The sequence below is a fragment of the Cetorhinus maximus genome, chromosome 20 (assembly GCF_964194155.1).
Source record: "Cetorhinus maximus chromosome 20, sCetMax3.hap1.1, whole genome shotgun sequence".
NCBI lineage: Eukaryota > Metazoa > Chordata > Chondrichthyes > Lamniformes > Cetorhinidae > Cetorhinus > Cetorhinus maximus.
The window spans coordinates 1591791-1606719 of record NC_135898.1 but is presented as its reverse complement, the minus strand read 5'-3'; the positions used below and the strand labels follow the sequence as shown (position 1 = coordinate 1606719).

General features: G+C 48.5%; 1 protein-coding gene across 3 annotated transcripts in view; it reads left to right on the top strand.

The window, feature by feature from the left end:
- Nucleotides 1-4108: 4108 nt before the first annotated feature.
- The window catches only part of LOC144694784 (cell division cycle and apoptosis regulator protein 1-like), a 49613-nt gene continuing 38792 nt past the window's right edge, over nucleotides 4109-14929 (top strand). Inside the window, exons 1-5 of one of the 3 annotated variants that reach the window (XM_078565371.1) lie at nucleotides 4109-4190; nucleotides 8772-8888; nucleotides 9636-9706; nucleotides 12910-13019; nucleotides 13438-13552. In XM_078565371.1, the coding sequence (XP_078421497.1) occupies nucleotides 8852-8888; nucleotides 9636-9706; nucleotides 12910-13019; nucleotides 13438-13552 (333 nt within the window). In that variant the 5' untranslated portion in view covers nucleotides 4109-4190; nucleotides 8772-8851. Of the gene's footprint in view, nucleotides 4191-8112; nucleotides 8138-8771; nucleotides 8889-9635; nucleotides 9707-12909; nucleotides 13020-13437; nucleotides 13553-14929 lie in introns of those variants that run through there. The other 2 variants (XM_078565372.1, XM_078565373.1) reach the window with 2 other exon arrangements.

The following is a 14929-nucleotide window of genomic DNA, read 5'->3' as shown; positions in this document are numbered from 1 at the left end:
TTGTGGATGACACAAAAATAGGTGGGAAGGCAAGTGGTGAGGATGACGCAAAGAGTCTACAGAGGGATATAGACAGGGTAAGTGAGTGGGCAAAAACTTGGCAGATGGAACATAATGTGAGAAAATGTGAGGTTATGCACTTTGGCAGAAAGAACAGAGGAGCTGAATATTATTTAAATGGAGAAAGACTGCAGAAAGCTGCAGCACGGAGGGATTTGGGGGTCCTCATGCATGAATCACAAAAAGCTAACATTGAAGTTCAGCAGGTAATAGGGAAGGCAAATGGAATGTTGGCCTTTATTTCAAAGGGAATGGAGTTTAAAAATAGGGAAGCCTTGGTAAAACTATACAAGGCACTAGTTAGACCACACCTAGAATACTGTGAACAGTTTTGGTCCCCTTATCTAAGGAAAGATATACTGGCATTGGAGGCAGTCCAGAGAAGGTTCACTCGGTTAATCCCAGGAGGGATTTTCTTATGAGGAGAGGTTGAGTAGGTTGGGTCTGTACTCATTGGAGTTTAGAAGAATGAGAGGCGACCGTATTGAAACATATAAGATTCTGACAGGGTAGGTGCTGTGAGGTTATTTCCCCTTGTGGGAGAGTCTAGGACCAGAGGGCATAATCTCAGAGTAAGTGGACCTATTTAAAACAGAGATGTGGAGGAATTTCTTCTCTCAGAGGGTAGTGAATCTGTGGAGTTCTTCACCGCAGAGGGTTGTAGAGGCTGGGTCATTAAGTATATTCAAGGCTGAGATAGACAGACAGATTTTTAATCAGTAAGGGAATCGAGGGTTATGGGGAAAAGGCAGGAAAGTGGAGTTGAGGATTATCAGATCAGCCATGATCTCATTGAATGGGGGAGCAGACTCGATGGGCCGAATGCCCTACTTCTGCTCCGACGTCTTGTGGTCTTAATGGACCAAATGGCCTCCTTCTGTACTATAAATGACTCCATGATCCTCTTCTCCCTCCACCTGGACCCCTCCCTCTGGACTCTTACCTGCTCTTGATCTTTTCATTGAGAACTGTCAGCGTGACATCAGTTGTCTCAGTTTCTCTGCTCCTCTCACCCACTCTAACCTGTCTCTCTCTGAACTTGCTGCACTCTGTTCTCTCAGGTCCAACCCTGATTTTGTCGTCAAACCTGCTGACAAGGGTGGTGCTATTGTTGTCTGGCGCACTGACCTCTACCTCGCAGAGGCTGAGCGTCAACTCGCAGACACTTCCTCCTACCTCCCCCTGGACCATGACCCCACCACTGAACATCAAGCCATTTTTTCCAGGACTGTTACTGACCTTATCTCCTCTGGAGATCTTCCTTCCACAGCTTCCAACCTGATAGTCTCCCAAACTCGGACGGCCCGCTTCTACCTCCTACCCAAAATCCACAAACAGGACTGTCCCAGCAGACCGATCGTGTCAGCCTGTTTCTGCCCCACGGAACTCATTTCTCGTTATCTTGACTCCCTTCTCTCTCCCCTTGTCCAGTCCCTTCCCACCTACATCTGCGATTCATCTGACACCCTACATCATATCAACAATTTCCAGTTCCCTGGCCCCAACCGCCTCCTCTTCACCATGGACGTCCAATCCCTCTACACCTCCATTCCCCACCCGGGTTGGTCTGATGGCTCTCCGCTTCTTCCTCGAACAGAGGCCCAAACAATCCCCATCCACCACTACTCTCCTCCGCCTGGCTGAACTTGTTCTCACACTGAACAATTTCTCCTTAAACTTTTCTCACTTCCTCCAAATAAAAGGTGTGGCTATGGGTACCCACATGGGCCCCAGCTATGCCTGTCTCTTTATGGGGTATGTGGAACATTCCTTGTTCCAGTCCTACTCCGGCCCCCTCCCACAACTCTTTCTCCGGTACATCGATGATTACTTCGGTGCTGCTTCATGCTCTCGTCGGGACCTGGAAAAATTTATTAATTTTGCTTCCAATCTCCACCCCTCCATCACTTTCACATGGTCCATCTCTGACACTTCCCTTCCCTTCCTTGACCTCTCTGTCTCAATTTCTGATGATAGACTGTCAACAAATATCCATTACAAGCCTACCGACTCCCACAGCTACCTCGACTACAGCTCCTCACACCCCGCTTCCTGTAAGGACTCTATCCCATTCTCTCAGTCTTCGCTTCTGTCCCGATGATGCCACTTTCCAAAACAGTTCCTCTGACATGTCTTCCTTCTTCCTTAACCAAGGTTTCCCACCCAAGGTGGTTGACAGGGCCCTCAACCGTGTCTGGCCCATCTCCCGCACATCCGCCCTCACACCTTCCTCTCCCTCCCAGAACCATGATAGGGTCCCCCTTGTCCTCACTTATCACCCCACCAGCCTCCGCATTCAAAGGATCATCCTCCGCCATTTCCGCCAACTCCAGCATGATGCCACCACCAAACACATCTTCCCTTCACCACCCCTGGCGGCATTCCGCAGGGATCGTTCCCTCCGGGACACCCTGGTCCACTCCTCCATCACCCCCTACACCTTATCCCCCTCCCACGGCACCTTCCCATGCAACCGCAGAAGTGCAACTCTGCCCCTTTACTTCCCCCCTCCTCACCGTCCAAGGGCCCAAACACTCCTTTCAAGTGAAGCAGCATTTCACTTGCACTTCCCTCAATTTATTCTACTGCATTCGCTGCTCCCAATGCGGTTTCCTCTACATTGGAGAGACCAAACGCAGACTGGGTGACCGCTTTGCGGAACACCTTCGGTCTGACCGCAAGCATGACCCAGACCTCCCTGTCGCTTGCCATTTTAACACACCACCCTGCTCTCATGCCCACATGTCTGTCCTTGGCCTGCTGCATTGTTCCAGTGAAGCTCAACGCAAACTGGAGGAACAGCACCTCATCTTCCGACTAGGCACTTTACAGCCTTCCGGACTTAACATTGAGTTGAACAAAAACAAAAACAAAAATACCTGGAAAAACTCAGCAGGTCTGGCAGCATCGGTGGAGAAGGTTGAAGGGTCATGAGGACTCGAAACGTTAACTGTGTTCCTCTCCGCCGATGCTGCCAGACCTGCTGAGTTTTTCCAGGTATTTTTGTTTTTGTTTTGGATTTCCAGCATCCGCAGTTCTTTGCTTTTATCAATGAGTTCAATAACTTTAGATCATGAACTCTCTCCTCCATCATCACCCCCTTTTTTATCATAATTATTATATATATTTTTTATATATATTTTTTTCTTTTCCCACCTATTTCTATTATTATTTTTAAAATGTATTTCCATCCATTGCTTTATCTTTACCTTTTAGCCTATTGGATCCCTTCCCCCCACCCCCACTAGGGCTATCTGTACCTTGCTCGTCCTGCTTTCTACCCTTAATGTCACCATTAGCACATTCCTCAGCTAATATCACCACTGTCAACACCCCTTTGTCCTTTTGTCTATGACATCTTTGGCAATCTCTTCTTTGCCTCCACCTATCACTGGCCCTCTATCCAGCTCTACCTGTCCCACCCCTCTCTACCAGCTTATATTTCATCTCATTTCCATTTCTTTTTAGTTCTGTTGAAGAGTCATACGGACTTGAAACATTAACTGTGTTCCTCTCCGCAGATGCTGCCAGACCTGCTGAGTTTTTCCAGCTATTTTTGTTTTTGTTCCATGACTCTCTTATCTGTGTTGTGGTCTTTGTCCAGATGAAGTGGTGTGCAGGAAGGCTGCATTTTGGTGTCAGAGTGAAAAGCAGTGGATGCAGAGTTCCGGGATAAAGCACAAGGGGATCAGACTGTTCATCATCATATGAAGACACTAATATTGTTGCAAACTGTTGGTGAAATCGATGAGGTTCTTTGCTGCTCAAATGAATTGCAATGGGAATGTTAAGTGTTAATAATATCTTTGTGAGCACTTATGTGTTAGTTACAGCACTGTAGTTATTACTTTGTGTTATTTATAAAAATTTGTATGTGTTTCTTTTTGATTTGACCTGTGTCGTTTGCGTTCTGAATGAGTTGTTGTCTGTCTTATTGCCCTGACCCCCCCTGCAATACCGCCAGGCGCCGCCAGGTGGGGGTGCTGGAGGAGGACCAAGTATGTCTGGACCTCCGGGCCGGAGGGAGGCGCTGCGGCGACAGGTTCCGCTTGGCGCAGCGCACACTCCTCGGCCTTGGCAGAGTCCTCCAGCGGGAGCGGGCGGCGAGCGAGGCGGCGGATCGGCTACGGGTAGGTGTCCCGGCTCAGGCCCCGCGGCCTCGTGGGGGGAGGGCCGCCCCCGCAGGCCAGAGCCGGAGGGAGGAACGAACGAACGAGGCTTCGCTCCGAACCAGGGAGTGGGGGTGTGGGGGTGGGAAGCAGAGGCCCCTGGAAGCCTCGGCCTCTCGCCGCAGACCCGCACCCGGGGAAAGAGCGCGGGAAGCGGGGGAGACCGCGGCCTCAGGCCCGGGGCCTTCCACCCTCGGAGCCCAGAGCCGAAAGAGGCCGCCAGCCGCCCTCCCCGGGTCACAGCATCTACACAATGGCCCCTTCCACAGCATCACTCGTCCCCCCAACACCTGCTGCCTCTCCCTCAGGAAACACCCTCAATCCCGGATCCCCTCCTTTGTCCCCAATCCCCCCTCCCATCTCCATCTTATTAACCGTTTACTGTCTCCAGAGACTCTTGTATTAACCACCCTTTATCCTCATACCCGCCAGGCTCAATTCCCTTCTACACTTCACTTAACCTGATGTATTTGACCTGGTTCTCGCCCTGAGGAATTTCCCCCCACAACCTGCATCCCCTGTTATTTCATCATATTCTCAATCTCCTCCTCAACATCCCTGGATGGAGAATCAGACTGGGTGGAGGTAAGGCATAACAAAGGAAAGGAAGTCACTGGTGCGAGTACCCCCCCCCCCATCTCCCCTGACACCTACACTGGAGGACAGTATACACGAAAAAGCCATGGGGCTGGTCAGAAAGGTGCTCACCGGTCACAGGAGATTTTAGTAGATTGGACGAATGAAATTGGCAGGGGTAGCCGGGAGGATGAGCTCGTGGAGCGTGTTCAGGACAGTTTCTTCGAAACAATGTGTTCTGGACTTCCTCCAGAGAAAGGCTGTTTTAGAGCTGGCCGTGTGTCATGGGCTGGGGTTAATGAATGACCCCCGTAGTGAAGAGTTCGCCAGGTAAGCAGGATCTGAACGTGATGGAATTTCGCGTTGTGTTTGAGAGTGAGAAACGTGGGTTTGAAGCCAGAGTCTTCAAGTTAAATCAAAGGCAGTTTGCAAGGATGTGAAGAGAGAGTTGGCTAAAATGGAAAGGAGGTTCAAAGGTAAGACGGTAGATAAGCAGTGGCAGATATTTAGGGGGAATATTTCCTCACTCTACAAAGATATATTGCATGAAGAAGGACTCACCATCCGTGGCTGACGAAATTAAGGATGCTATCAAATTGAAAGGCGATGGACAGTGCAGCAAAGATTAGGTGCCACAGCCAAGATGGTGATGGGGGTGCTTTTTATTTGCATAGATAGAGGATTGGCCAACAAACGTGAAAAAGAGTTGGGATAAATGGGTCATTTTCAGGTTGACAAACAAACTAGTGGAGTGCTGCAGGGATCAGTGCTGGGACCTCAACTATTTACAATCCATATTCCTTTACAATCCATATTCCTGACTTGGCAGAAGGAACTGGTTGTGTTGTCGCCATATTTGCTGACAATACAAAGATGGTTCGGTAAGCAAGTTGTGAGGAGGATACAAAGTCTGCAAAGGGATGTAAATCAGTTGAGAGAGTGGGCAAATATTTGGTAAATGCACTATCGTGGGGAAAAAGTGAGGCTACTTAAGGGATATACTTGCATTGGAAGCAGTTCAGAGAAGGTTCACTTGGCTAATTTCTGGGATGAAGGAGTTGTCTTTTGAGGGAAGGTTGAGCAGGTTGGTCCTATACTCATTGGATTTTGGAAGAATGAGACGTGATCTTATTAAAACATATAAGATTCTGAGGGGACTTGACAGGGGAGATGCTGGGAGAATGTTTCCCCTCGGGGAATCTAGAACCAACAGACATGGTTTAAAAAGAAGGGGCCTCCCATTTTAGACTAGGACAGAATCTTTACAGTGCAGAAGGAGGCCATTCAGCCCATCGAGTTTGCATTGGCTCTCTAAAAGAGCATTCTACCTAGTTCCACATCCCTGTAACCCTGCACACACTTTCGAGAGTGCAATCCAATTCCCTTTTGAATACCTTGATCAAAGCAGCCTCCACCACCCTCTCATGGTTTGTTCCAGACTCCAACCACCCTTTGGGTGAAAAAAATTTTCCTCACGTCACTTTTACTCCTTTTGCCAATTATTTTAAATCTGTGCCCTCTAGTTCTTGATGCTCTCTTGAGTGAGAACGGTTTCTCACTATTTACCCCGCAAGATCTTGAATACCTCTATCAAGACTCCTCTCAGCCTTCTTTCCTCCAAGGAAAAGAGTCCCAACCTCTCCAATTTATCCTCGTAGCTACAGTTCTTCATCCCTGGAATCATTCTTGTGAATCTCCCCTGTACTCTCTCCAGCGCATCCTTCTCCAAGTATGGTGCCCAGAACTGGGCGTGGTACTCCAGATGAGGCCTAACTAGTGTCTTATACAAGTTCAACATGAGCTCCTTGTACTCAATGCCCCTATTAATAAAACCTATGATACCATATGCCTTTCAGTAGACGAGGAGGAGTTTTATCTCTGAAGGTCTTTAGTCTTTGGGATTCTCTTCAACTGAGAGTGGCGTAGGCTGGGTCATTGAATGTATTCAAGGCTGAGGTAAACAGATTTTTGATCTACAAGGAGTCCAGGGTTATGACACCAAAGTGAAGTTCTGGCCATAATCACAGCAGCCATGATCTTATTGGCTGCTGGGACAGGCTCAGTGGACCTGATGGTCAATTCCTGCTATTGCTTATGATCTTTTAGTTCCCCCACCGTTCATCTTTGTTGGAACATCCCGAGCCTGTACCTGAAACATCTCCTTAAAAATCACCCATTGTTCTGTTAGTTTTCCCTGTCAGTCTTTGCTTCCATTTCAGCCTGGCTGGGATCCCCTGTCATCCCATTGATGTGAGCTCTCTTCCAATTTAGACCTTTACCTCGAGGTTGTTCCTTGCTCTTGTCCCTTGCAAACCCAAACCTTTTGATACAATGATCACTTTTAACCAAGTGTTGCTCCACTGGCACTTGGCCTTCCTCATTTCCCAGCAGCTGATAAAGCGATGCCTCCTTTCTAGTTGCACTGAGAACGTCCTGGTGAAGGAAGTTCTCCTGAACACATTTCAGAAACTTTTCCCCCTCCTTACCCTTTACTCTAACACCAGGCCAATCGATATTTGGAACATTAAAATCCCCTGATATCACTAATGGAGAACTTGTGCACCTCTGTGATTTTCCTGCAGATTTATTCCTCTTTCTCTCTCTCTCACTGTTTGAAAGCCTGGAGAATATTCCCAGCCATGTGCTCAAACCCTTTTTGGGTACTCAACTCGAACTAAATGAATTCAGTTCTTGCCCCTCAAGGACATCCTCCTTTTTCAACACAACAATCTTTGCCCTAATCAATACAGCCACCCCATTTCACTTTCTTCCTTCCCCATCTATTCTAACTGCTTTGTATCCTTAAATATGAAGTGCCCAGTCCTCACCATTTTAAGCCACGTTTCCATCATTTTCATTCAACTGTTTGTGCTTGGAACCCACCATCCTACTGCACGTGTCTCCAGTACTGTTCAACACCCTTACTCTGTGCACCTTATTCCTCTTTTCTACTTTCATAAGCTGGTGCACACCCCCCCTGCCAATTTAATTTGAAGCCACCTTAGTCAAGCTCATGAACCTCCATGCAAGGACATTGGTCCCAGCCCTGCTGAAGTGCAACCTGTCCATTTTGAATTGGTGCCTTCTGCCCCAGAACTGGTCCCAATGCCCCAAGAATCTGAAGCCCTCCCTCCTGCACCATTCTTTAAACCGCACATTGATCCTCAATATCTCCCTACCTTTGCTGTCACCAGTGCATGGTGCTGGGAGTTATCCAGAGAGATCCTACTTTTTAACTTTCTCCCTATCTCCCTGACTCTCTAGGAATTTTTGCTTTTTGAAGTCGAGTCCTGCTGAAGGCCTCCAGGGGGCTCTAGGCCACCTCTCAGTAGGTAAGTCCGAGGTCGGAGCAGGGAAAGCTTGCTCCAGATGCCTCGAAGCTCCATGTTGATCCATTCTCAGGCGATGATTGTGACAGGGTTCTTGCTGCACCCCTCCCTACGTGTCAGGGCAACATGGCTGGGGTCTGGCTGCTGGGCATGGTAAAGATGCCAAGTGCCCTCCTGACCATGGCTATGACCCTGTATGTGATGCCTGATGGGGTCTACCTTGGACTGTGGGCAAGCAGAGCGTTCTCTCAAGGTGGTAAAGTTTCAACCTTTTGCCACGTTTCCTCGAACATTGCAGCTTCTCTGCACTGTCTCTGGCACTTGGTATATTGCCCTCGTGTCCCTGAGGGGAGCCATGTCGAGGTGTTCACAATTGCGATTAGACACAGGTAAGGTCCAGACGCTATTGTGTCCTTCGCTATACTCTCACCAATGCCGGTGTCGGTGCACGTCAGTTTTCATTCAGGTATAGATGAGATGGGCACAGCTCTGTTTCTTTCACATGATCTTAACTGACCAGGTTCACTGGTCATTTATTGAGTGAATTGCGTTGCCCTAAATGCTGATTGGAGAACAGATTGTCAGTGTCATCCAGATTCAAGTGTGTGAACTGTCTGTAATTCATGTTATTTCTCAGGTGACTTTCAGCTGAATCAGACACGAGCTCCTCGAGGACGACATTGTGTTCTTAGTTGGTGAGGAGAATAGACCAGATCAATGTGGGGCAATCAGTTTCAGTCTGCGACCAAGGCAGGTATGTAGTCACTGAGTGAGTCTGCTATTTTGTGAACTGCTGTTAGTGTTCTTCATTCATCATATCAAAATGTTCCTCACGCTTAGATCACCACCAATCCATTCTGACCTCCTCTTCCTCATTTCTCATTCACCCCTCAACCCTGAGCCTGCCCCGGTCCTGGGGCCCAGTTTCCGGGCCCTCCCTGCTACAGCCTCGGGCTTTTCCCTCCGGCCTTTATCCTGCCATCCTCAGCCACTGGGCTCTCCTTTCCTTGCTGCTGCCTTCCATATTGTGGCCCCTGGATCAGACCCAGTGCTCCCTTCCTGGCTCCTCACCCATCCCGCCCACAGGCCACTGGCCTGCAACATTACTGGTCGCACCTAATCTCTCAGTCCCTGCTCTAATGCTACTGATGTCATGCCCTATTCTCTTTGGCAGACTGACTGCTCCTGTGTCTGTCCACTATGAATATGGAACAGTTGTCAGGTATGGAAACTAAGGTGTGGACACTGTGAGCTGTTCAATAAGATCACAAACTATGGCACAGGATTATCAATAGAGAAGATCTTCACATGGTATTGTGTGGACCAGTTCATGTGAGTGCTAACATGCTTTGGTTTCTGGAGAGCAGGGTTTTCTGCACATACCCACCGTCTTCCCCCAGCCTCCAGCAAAGACCCTTGAAAGGTTCAGGCCCCAACCCAGGGTTTTGTGTGTAAAGTTCACAATTGTAACTGAGATTGAAGCCTGTGTTCTTTCCTGTAGGTGTTCATGGCGGCCAGCAACAGTCGCTGCTGGGACCTGGGCCACCGTCCTTACAACAGGCATTGCTACAGGTAATCACTGCACAACGGACACATTACTGTAACTCTGAGGGCGGGGAAGGTTGAGTAATGTTGGGGAGCGTCGACACTCTGAGGTGGAGGGGAATGATGGGGAGTGCTGTTACTCTGAGGTGGAGGGGAATGATGGGGAGTGCTGTTACTCTGAGGTGGAGGGGAATGATGGGGAGTGCTGTTACTCTGAGGTGGAGGGGAATGATGGGGAGCGCTGTTACTCTGAGGTGGAGGGGAATGATGGGGAGTGCTGTTACTCTGAGGTGGAGGGGAATGATGGGGAGTGCTGTTACTCTTGAGATGGAGGGGAATGATAGTGAGTGCTGTTACTCTGAGGTGGAGGGGAATGATAGTGAGTGCTGTTATTCTGAGATGGAGGGGAATCTTGGTGAGTGCTGTTACTCTGAGGTGGAGGGGAATGATGGGGAGTGCTGTTACTCTGAGGTGGAGGGGAATGTTGGTGAGTGATGTTACTCTGAGGTGGAGGGGAATGTTGGTGAGTGATGTTACTCTGAGGTGAAGGGGAATGTTGGTGAGTGATGTCACTCTGAGGAGGGAATGTTGGTGAGTGCTGTCACTGGGAGGTGGAGGGAAATGTTGGTGAGTGCTGTCACTCGGAGGTGGAGGGGAATGTTGGAGAGTGCTGTCACTGAGGAGGGAATGTTGGAGAGTGCTGTCACTCTGAGGAGGGAATGTTGGAGAGTGGTGTCACTCGGAGGTGGAGGGGAATGTTGGTGAGTGCTGTCACTCTGAGGAGGGAATGTTGGTGACTGCTGTCACTTGGAGGTGGAGGGAAATGTTGGAGAGTGCTGTCACTCTGAGGAGGGAATGTTGGAGAGTGCTGTCACTCTGAGGTGGAGGGGAATGTTGGAGAGTGCTGTCACTCTGAGGAGGGAATGTTGGTGAGTGAAGTCACTGAGGTGGAGGGGAATGTTGGAGAGTGCTGTCACTCTGAGGTGGAGGGGAATGTTGGAGAGTGCTGTCACTCGGAGGTGGAGGGGAATGTTGGAGAGTGCTGTCACTCGGAGGTGGAGGGGAATGTTGGTGAGTGCTGTCACTGAGGAGGGAATGTTGGAGAGTGCTGTCACTCGGAGGTGGAGGGGAATGTTGGAGAGTGCTGTCACTCGGAGGTGGAGGGGAATGTTGGAGAGTGCTGTCACTCGGAGGTGGAGGGGAATGTTGGTGAGTGCTGTCACTGAGGAGGGAATGTTGGAGAGTGCTGTCACTCGGAGGTGGAGGGGAATGTTGGAGAGTGCTGTCACTCTGAGGAGGGAATGTTGGAGAGTGGTGTTTATTTCTGGCACTTTGTGAATGAATTTATCTTAGTGCACTGGACTGCTTCAGTAGCCCATTCAGCTTCGCGAGCACGGGACTTGTTGAGTTGCCCCATGTGCCCTGGCGGCAGATTAAATGTGGAGAGAGTCTTTCTGGTGAAAATGGAGTGGTCTCTGGATGAATGAAAAGATCTGATTTTCCACTTGAACTTCAAGCTATCTTTCCATTTTCTTGGGTCTTTGTGTTCAGTAAGTTGTGAGGAACTGATTTTGGGCCATCAAACTCTCTGGTATAATAACTTCTTGACAATGATTTTACCCTGGGCAGAGTAGGTATAGGTGATCTCCCCATCTTCTCATTCAATTCCTCCTTTTCTATTCAACAGCTCAGATCTGTGTTTTTAACTTCCTGCCTGAGTAAGATGCCTTTGTGTTTGAGCTTGCCAGTTCCCTGACAGATGCTGACTAACCTTTTGTGCTTCCTTTTCGTAAGGACATAGGTCTCATTGTCTTCACTGTGCCAAGTGCTACAGTCACATTAAAGCACTCGCTGAGGAGCAGAACTAAATTGAATCCTTGAAGTCCGACAACATTTCAGTCAAAGCATGTAGCTCTCAGATAATTTGCAAGTTGCATCAAAGTGTGATAACTAGTTTGAGTTTGATATTTGAGCTGTGATTCGAACTCCATATCCTCTTTGTCACAGAGATCATCTACTTTCATCTCATCGTGCTTCTGCCACCCCACCCCTGCCTTAGCTCACCTGCTGAAATACTCCTCCATACTTTTGTTACCTCAAGGCTCAACTATTCCAACACTGCATTATCCACCTTCCCATCTTTCACCCTCCATGAACTGCAGCTCACTCAAACCTCTGCTGCACTTTTCAAATTCTCGATCTCTTGTTCACATCCCTCCATGGCCTTACCCCTTCCTCATCTCTCTGACCTCATCCAGCCCCAAGATTCCTGGCCTCCTTCAATTCTGGCCTCTCGCCCACCCCCCATTCCATTTCCCTCACCAGGGGCGATGCCTTCAGCTACCTAGGCCCTAAGCTCTGGAATTCTCTCCCTAAACTTCTGGACTTTCTATCTTCTTTGCAGAAGCTTCCTATTACCTATCTCTTCTGCCTAAACCTGTCTTGATATCAGTTACGTTCTGTTTGATTACAGTCCTGTCAAGCATCTTGAAGCATTTTACTTTGTTAAAAGTGTTAAGACTAATGCACGTTGTTGTGAAGATATTGCTTCAGAATTGCACTGTCAAGTCCCCAGGACATACTGAAGAACTTTATAACCAGTGATTTGCTTATAAGTTCAGTCTGCTTTTAGAATGTAGCAAATCTTTTGTGGGCAGCTAGATGTCACAACACACAGGTGACATGAGCGATGAGTTCATGTTTTATGGTCGTGTTACTTTTGGGATAAATATTGGCTAGGACACGAGAAGAATGACCGTGCTGTTGTTTGGCTGGTGGATTTGGATCCTTCACACCCATAAAGTTTGACTCAGTGTCCGCTCTGCATCACATTAAAACTTGATAATGTTCATTAAGTTGTGCATTAGCTATTGCAGATTTATTGGGTCTGCCCTTAGCAATTATATGAAGAATTAACAGCAGAATATTTCATAGAGTCTTTGAGATGTGTCCCAAATAAATTTTAAACTTGGGAACCACACATGCAGGGACTTTAGCTGGGAGCAGTTTGAGACTCACTTAGAATGTCTTTTGCAGTTGAATATCTGGCTGGCAGTTGAACAGCAGGCCTCCGCTGAAGGGTGCACATGGAATTGTGCCACAGAGTTGTGGAGGGGTTGGGGTGCTGACATAGAAAAGATTTTGTAGTGCACTTGTCCTGTGAGGGGCTCCTGCTGGAGATTTGCTGCCCCTTGCCATAATACTGACACCGGTTCTGTTGCTATTGGCAGGGCCACGGGCAGGCGGGCCAATCGCAGAAGCAGCGTGTGTTCACAGGAGTAGTCACAAGTCTTCACGATTACTTTGGTTTCATTGATGAGGAAGTGTTGTTCCATCTGAAGTAAGTGATGCGCGAACCAGCAGACAGTGCGCTAACGGAGGCCTCTGTTAAATATTGCTGCCCCGTCAGATACAGAGTCACCTCAGATCACAGTTGCTCTAAGCTTGATCACCAGCCTGTGCCACAGTTTGCCCCAGTGCCTCTGGGTTAAAAGTGGAGAATGTGCCCCCCTGACTCCCTGCTCCTCATTGCTGGAACAGGCGATACACCGGGGCTAACCTCAGCTGGTGATTCACACCATTATCAAATAGCTCACATGAGGATCGGCCACTTTGGTGAGGTGCCAGTGGCCTGAATTCCTGGCAGTCTGTGCCCCATCCCAACCATCTCCCGATCATCTCTGCCGTGTGTGCTGGCAGTACTGAGTGGTTTAAGCAGCATGTGGAAGAGTTCTGATCTCTGTGTCTTTGTATTGCAGCGTGGTGAAGGGACGGATGCCCCAGGCTGGGGAGCGAGTGCTGGTGAAAGCTGTGTACAACCCCAGTCACTCAGTGAAGTGGAATGCACTGAAAGTCCAGGTGCAGCCTACACAGGTACAGGCTTCTGTTTGGCAGCAAGGGAAGCACATGAATAAGTGAAAGGCAGGCAAGAACAGGGTGACAATTGCATTGTCTTTTCCTGGTTCATTCTACCCATGTTGTGAGATGGGGTTTGTGACAGAGACTGTAGACTGTGATGTAGGGCCTGACGCTGATGTTTGCAACAATCTGCCTACTCAAACAGCTTTTTTCTGAGCACTCCCTTCCCTCCTCTGAGCTCCCCTCCCTCGTCTCTGAGCTCCCCTCCCCCGTTACCCCCTGCTGTCTTCCAGCCTCCTTTCTGCCCTTCATCGTTATTGCCTGTATTTCCAAAGAGCTGCATTGTGTAGGCAGGAACAGTTCAGCACTTCATCTTCACACCATGACTGGCATTTAGTCTATTTTCTCTTCATTGTTAGTACCCTGGCTTTCATGAGGTAGGAATATAACCTTCCTTCGGAGTTGCATCCAGGTTTTTCTCCCTCCCTTATAAGATGCAGCTTCCCTCTTTGCCTCTCTTCATATCCTCTGAAGGGCTCATCAAGTGCTCAGCAGTGGCTCGTGATGAGTTGCAAATCCACTTACCCTGTCTCTCACACTTGTTGTCCTTGCAGCCCAATATACCCACTGAGGGTTAACCTTGCCAATCTTCTTCCTGTCTAACTCACCCCTTCCAGTGCTGACCCCGTGGACTCTGTTGGCAGATCATCTCCCTCGAGGCACCTTCCTCAAAAATGTTTCTTCACCTATGAACAAGGCCTTTGTTGTCCATGAACTTATTGTGGATCACTGCATAATGATAAGCTGGCTGAGGGGTGATGACCCTTTCCCTTGAATGAAACCTCATGCCTGATTGTTGTATCTTCTACCACTTGACCCACCAAGATCATTGCGGTGGTGGTGTGAATGCTTCACACCAAAATCTTCACCCGATCCCCTTACTCTTCTAAGCACATTTTTTTCCATTGAACATCTCACATTGTTCAATGCCTCTCACCTCTCATTTGAAATCGTTGTTCTTGTGTCATCCCACTTATGATAAATTTTCTCATCATGATATCTTCACTGCTTTCCTCCTTTAGCCCCTAAACTGATCTGCTTATCCTCAGTGATCCATCTCAATTATCATGTTCTCTATGCTCTGAGTTCACTGCCCTCTTAACTACCATAATCTCTCCCTCCATGTAAACTGCCCAATACAGATTTACAGCCACACTGTTCACCTTGCCATCTCATAGGGCCATGCTGCACCCACGGTTTCAACCACCAAAGTTAAACTGACTGGCCTGTAGTTGCTGGGCTTATCTTTATACTGTTTTATGAAGAAGGGTGTAACGTTTGCAGTTCTCTGGTCCTCCAGGACCACTCCAAGTCCAAGAAAGACTGAAAACT